Below are 5,778 nucleotides of genomic sequence, written 5' to 3' on the forward strand. Positions count from 1 at the left end.
AAACAACAACCCCGCGCAAAGCGCGGGTTAAAAACCTAGTTTTATTCTAATTCAAACGTTCCAAATTTCTCACCACACTACCCCTGTTTCAACGTACTGGATTACATTCTAACTTGTTTTCAAATTAACATCATTGGTTCCCATACGAATTCATTTATCCGGATGCCATTCATCAGTTCAGATATTGGTTTCTCGATTGATTTGAGGATAAGTTTATTTGAAGTGGAAGCTTATTTTCTCTATGACTAATATCCGAACCGATTCGTCTAACCAAATCAATCTTATCTGAATTCAATTTAGTTCGGTCTCCATAACTAACTAAAAAAACTGAAATGATCCGAATTCAAGTTGAATATCATTTTTGCCTAGTTTTACTTCTTGTTTTTGTTACAGATATTAGATTGTGTATGAAATGTGTAATTAGGTGACCTGTTAATTGAGTTCAATTGGGTGCGGTCAATAACAAACTTACAAACATTGATCATAGTTAAATACAAAGAAAAAAAAGCCATAGTTAATTCGGTTTAATCAAATAAACTGAACAAATTGAATTAGAAACTTTATATATCCGATATGCAATCTGAAACTAAATTCACAATTTGAATACGGTTAGTAACCAAACCAAAATTCGTATTTGCAATTCAAATTGATTTGTCCAGTTATAGAGATCCGGTTTGTTTTGTTTTTCCAATATTTCCGACCCTATCTACTAGTTAGACCATCCATAGTTGGCTAGTTTGTGTGGCGTTTTCAGCCAAATACGTCGAGACACCCCCCTACCCCCCCCCCCCCCCCCCCCGCCGTTTTGGGTTGAGATTTTGGGTGCAACGTTATTTAGGAAATTTTGAGGCTTTTGTGAGAGAGAGGTAGAGAGATAGGGATGAGGAGAGACGTTTTGAGGATATTTTCCCATTACACTTGTTTTTTGTAAAATGTTAAAATGCTGATTAAACATCATATGACGTAAAATGTCCCGCTATGTCTAGTTTTAATTACGCATGTATTTACTTGAAAAAAAAACAAAAAAAGACAACAATAATCTAAAGATGGCACATGCTTGTGCAGATACGGAGCAGCCTAAAAGGCTAAAACCAAACACAATTTTTAACTTTATCACACTGGTTTAGAAAAAACAAAAAGTACAACAGCAATTGAAAGATAGCACATGTTTGACCAGATAGCTTTATCACACGAAATGTATTATTTAATCTCATTAGACATATTTTATTAGTTATTTGTGATCTTCAGTCGCTCTTATTCCGTAGTATGTATTCTTAACACGTTTTCCAACGTTATTATTATTTAACTTTATCATTATTTTTGCTAATGACAACTGTCAATTTTGATTACATATAATAATTATAATAGCTATCACTTAATCACATGTTATGAGCTTCTTTGTATTATTATTGGTTTTTTTAATCTACCGATCAGCATTATTAATGTATCGGTCTCATCAATGGTACATTTAATAATCTTATAGTTATTAATTAGTTTTCTTTTTTTTTTTTTTTATCGTGGTCGTTATCACGTATTATAAACTATAGTTATAACTATTTAAAATTATTTGTATACAAGAATTATAACTTTTCTGTAATTGTGTTGATATTTAAGAAGATGATCATGTTAAGCTAAGGCTGCATAATAATTTCAGAGAAACATTAATGTGAAAGATTCCAAAAACAAATAAAATCTATCAAGTCATTGATGATTTCGAAAGAAACAACGAAAGCCGTTGAAGATACGATTGATACCGAAGAGCAAATAACAATTATCAAGTCGGATCATTATTGCTACCGAAGAAATAAAGTTTTCCTAAAATGCATATTAATGTCGATAGAGTTTGTCTAAGATCTAGCTGAGTTGGTTGGTGTTGATTAGATGATTAAGGAGATATAAAGATTGTGAAAGTAAAATAATGAAGCTGATTCGTTAATAACAAATACTTATTTGGACTTGAGTTCAAGTATTATAGAGCAGTGACGAGTCTAGCCATGGTTGAGGGGTATACCACGTTACCCATCAACTTTCTAGGCCAAGTACTTTTTAGTGCAACATTTTTCTTTTACGTTTTATATATTGGTCACCCCTAATCAAAAAGTTTTTAGCGAATTATACCCATCAACTTTTCTTATAAATGTGTTTAATTAGAGATAAGAAGTGTGAATCTTCTAGTATAGATTTATAATGTAAATTCACTATTAGAGTTGATATGATTTATGTCGATAAGACGATAAATGATAAAACTTTAAACCTTCAAAGTTTTCCTATGTGTTTTAAGGTTTAATTAATTGTTTTCTACCGCTTAAAAGTTCTCATACTATTTTTTTAAAATCAATTAATTAAAGTTCGATCACCAATACTCGTTTCTATTTCTTAGATATATATAAAGCTGTATCTACGCGTTATTAGCATATTTTCTATCGGCATATTGACATTTAACATGAACCTGACTAAAACTTCTAATTTCAGTTAGTGTAAATAACGTAAAGTGTTACAATTGGATGTTTACAAATTTATTTTTTGCTTTAATTCCGGTGCTTTAACCCGATACCGACTGAAATCGCATTGGTTCGCTTACGCAACGTGTGGGTTTTGCCAACCGACCACACGTCTGTGTGTGTTTTTTTTATTATTATAAGTTATACGAGTGTCAATACCATCCCGTGCGCTTACCTTTTCAGGTTTATTCTCGTTACCGCTAAAAGCCTGACCAATACTGGCAGAATTTGTGGTTGTACTGCCGCAACGTCACGGGTTTTGTTACCTAGTTATTATTAATATTAATATTATTCTTACATAAATGGCAATGGGAATTGGGAAGGATAAGTGGTCAGATGCTTGATGCCATGTGCTTGCGGTATGGCGGGAATCAACAATTAATTTCTCCAATGCGTTAAGTTTTATCTTTCACTATAAATAACTGCCATGCTCATGTAGACCGATACTACAATTGCTGCTACATAAAACAAATCTCTAAAAGTTGCATATTATATATATGCAGCAAAAATGATATCGGAAATTGCATATAAAATTGCTGTCAATATTATCACCTACTGGTCATGGTGGTGGGAAGCCCACAATCAGCAAGACAAGCTTGCTCGGACAGTACTAAGCATTACAGTTCCCACACTAGTTTTTGTTTGGTACAAATGGATGTTATCTAGGACTCACTTGCCGCCAGGTCCTTACGGGTTACCCGTTATAGGCTACCTCCCGTTTCTCAGCTCCAACTTGCATGAAAAATTCACCGAGATGGCTCACAAGTATGGTCCCATCTTCAGCCTGCAACTTGGAAGTAAACTACACGTTGTGGTGAACTCAATGGACCTAGTAAAGGTTGTGGCCCGTGAACACGACCATACATTCGCTAACCGCAATCCTCCACTGACAGGACTCACCATCACTTATGGTGGGATGGACCTTGTGTGGTCCAACAACAACACGCATTGGCGTAACATGCGTAAGCTTTTAGTTAGCAAAGTGCTAAGCAACGAGAATCTCAAAGCGTGTCAGGGTTTAAGAACACAAGAAGTAAGAAAGACGGTGAATGAAGTTTATGCTAGGATCGGGACAAAGATTGATATCAACAAAATTTCTTTTGATACGGGAATAAATGTTGTAACAAACATGTTATGGGGTTGTAGCAAGTCCAATGAAGGGGGTGATTTTGGTCATGATATTTTAGATGGGTTTCGCGAGGTTCAGTACAAGATTATCGAGTTAACTGGAACACCAAACATCTCTGATTTTATCCCATTTTTGTCAAGGTTTGATCTACAGGGAATGAACCAAGAAATGCAGAGGCAACTCGAACATGTAGATCGAATATTTGACTATGTTATTGAGCGAACAATGAAAGCGAACTCCAACAAAATCAATGAGGAAGATGGAAGGAAGGACTTTGTTCAGATCTTGTTAGAGCTCAAAGACGAGAAAAATGATCCAAAATCATTTAACATCATTCATATTAAGGCCTTACTAATTGTAAGTCTTTGCATTTTCATTCTTTACAAAGCTATAACCATATATATTTATTTGTGCATATATTAAATATACTAAAAGTAGAATACTTTTATAACAGAACATAGTGGTTGCAGCAACAGACACGACGACAACAATGGTGGAATGGGTGATAGCAGAGATTTTGAATAATCCAGGCGTAATGAAAAAGGTTCAGGATGAGTTAACAGAGGTTATTGGTACGACAAATATTGTGGAAGAATCCCATCTACCAAAATTAACATATTTGGATGCGGTGATCAAGGAGACATTTAGACTACACCCACCCCTTCCTTTCCTTATCCAGAGATGCCCGGATGAACCTTGCGTCGTTGGTGGCTACACAATCCCAAAGGGTACCGTTGTCTACATTAATGTTTGGGCAATCCAGCGGGATCCAGAAAATTGGGTCAACCCACTACAGTTCAAGCCCGAGAGATTCTTAAAAAGCAAATGGGATTATAATGGAAATAATTACAAGTTTTTGCCATTTGGAACTGGGAGAAGAATATGCCCTGGACTCCCCCTTGGGGAGAAGATGCTGGTGTATATGTTAGCATCCCTCTTGCACTCTTTCGATTGGAGCTTGCCTAAAGTTGAAGAGTTCGAGCTTTCTGATGAATTTGGATTTGTGACGAAGAAAAGGAACCCGTTAATTGCTATACCCTCTCAAAGATTGTCTGATGCAAGCCTCTACTTCTGATAGATAAATAGTTGTTTTCTCCTTCTTTCCGTTGAACTTGATAAGTGGAGATGCATCCACAACTCTTATTTGTATTTTTTTTCTTTTTTAAGAAAATATGTCCTTCCTCTTGTATGTAAAATGATGATGCATGGGGTTATTTCATTATTCAAGAAAGGTAGCATTTATATTGGGGGCATCCAACCAGAAATCATATATGTCTAGTCTACGATCTACCTTGAATCACCCACCTGTCTCCATCTTTTAGTCTTTATTATGAAAACACATTCATAACAAAGTAAGGGGGAGGGGTGGTGCAAATCTTCTCACACACAACACCCAATCAAATTATGTCATATCACCAACCTCAAATTCATCACATTTTAATGGAATTTGGTAGAGGTGGTGGTGGTGTGATGTGGTGTGATAGGAATTTTTTTTTTTTTTTTTGCAACTTAAAAAATTAAACATTATTTTACTAGAACTTAAAAAATAAAAACAATAGTTTACTAGAACATAATTCAAATTAAAAATTAGAATTAAAAAATAAAAGTTACAATAAACTTCTACTACTCATCTGAATCCGGAAATTCCAAACCTAAAGAACCTATAAGCTCAACTAGATCTCATCTCAACCGATGATGAATATCTTCATCCCGCAAGTCTAATTGGACATCATCGGGAATGAGAACTTGAGTAGGAGGATCCGGTACCCAATCTGGAGAAATTGCATTTCCATCTTCTTTTATTAACATATTGTGTAATATGATGCATGCATACACGTAGCTAGAGATCGTGGGTTTTTTCATTGCACGAACCGGTCGACTAATTATGCACCATCTACCCTTTAAAACACGAAAGCTCTCTCGACATCTAATCTTGCCGATTCTTGCAACTTCTTGAACGCCTTTTCATTGGTCTCGACAAGAAACAAAAAGGCTTTCACAAAAACAGACCATTGCGGGTAGATACCATCGACAAGATAGTAGCCACGTCTGTAATATCTCTCGTTGACAAAATACGGACAGAAAGGTGCGTTACCATCTGTTACGCTCTGAAACAACGGTGATGTGTACAGAACAGTGATGTCGTTG

The 5,778-nt window shown here is 35.4% G+C and overlaps 1 protein-coding gene across 1 annotated transcript; it reads left to right on the forward strand.

Annotated features, from left to right (window-relative positions):
- The first annotated feature begins 2,968 nt into the window (after window positions 1-2,968).
- On the forward strand, window positions 2,969-4,968 carry LOC143529110 (cytochrome P450 76C1-like). Its single transcript, XM_077024980.1, has 2 exons — window positions 2,969-3,987; window positions 4,085-4,968. Exons 1-2 carry the CDS (start codon window positions 3,010-3,012, stop codon window positions 4,703-4,705), a joined length of 1,599 nt encoding a protein of 532 aa, XP_076881095.1. The 5' UTR covers window positions 2,969-3,009; the 3' UTR covers window positions 4,706-4,968.
- The last annotated feature ends 810 nt before the right edge of the window (window positions 4,969-5,778 follow it).

Source organism: Bidens hawaiensis, unplaced genomic scaffold, assembly GCF_021521415.1.
Source record: "Bidens hawaiensis isolate Kalapana, Puna unplaced genomic scaffold, B.hawaiensis_p1.1 tig00000636_1, whole genome shotgun sequence".
Taxonomy (NCBI): Eukaryota; Viridiplantae; Streptophyta; class Magnoliopsida; order Asterales; family Asteraceae; genus Bidens; species Bidens hawaiensis.

What these genes read in the sequence shown, in the direction of transcription:
- LOC143529110 (XM_077024980.1), top strand. Translation starts at nt 3,010, where the DNA reads ATGATATCGGAAATTGCATATAAAATTGCTGTCAATATTATCACCTAC. An exon ending in ATATTAAGGCCTTACTAATT is followed by an intron (nt 3,988 to 4,084) that starts GTAAGTCTTTGC and finishes CTTTTATAACAG; the next exon opens with AACATAGTGGTTGCAGCAAC.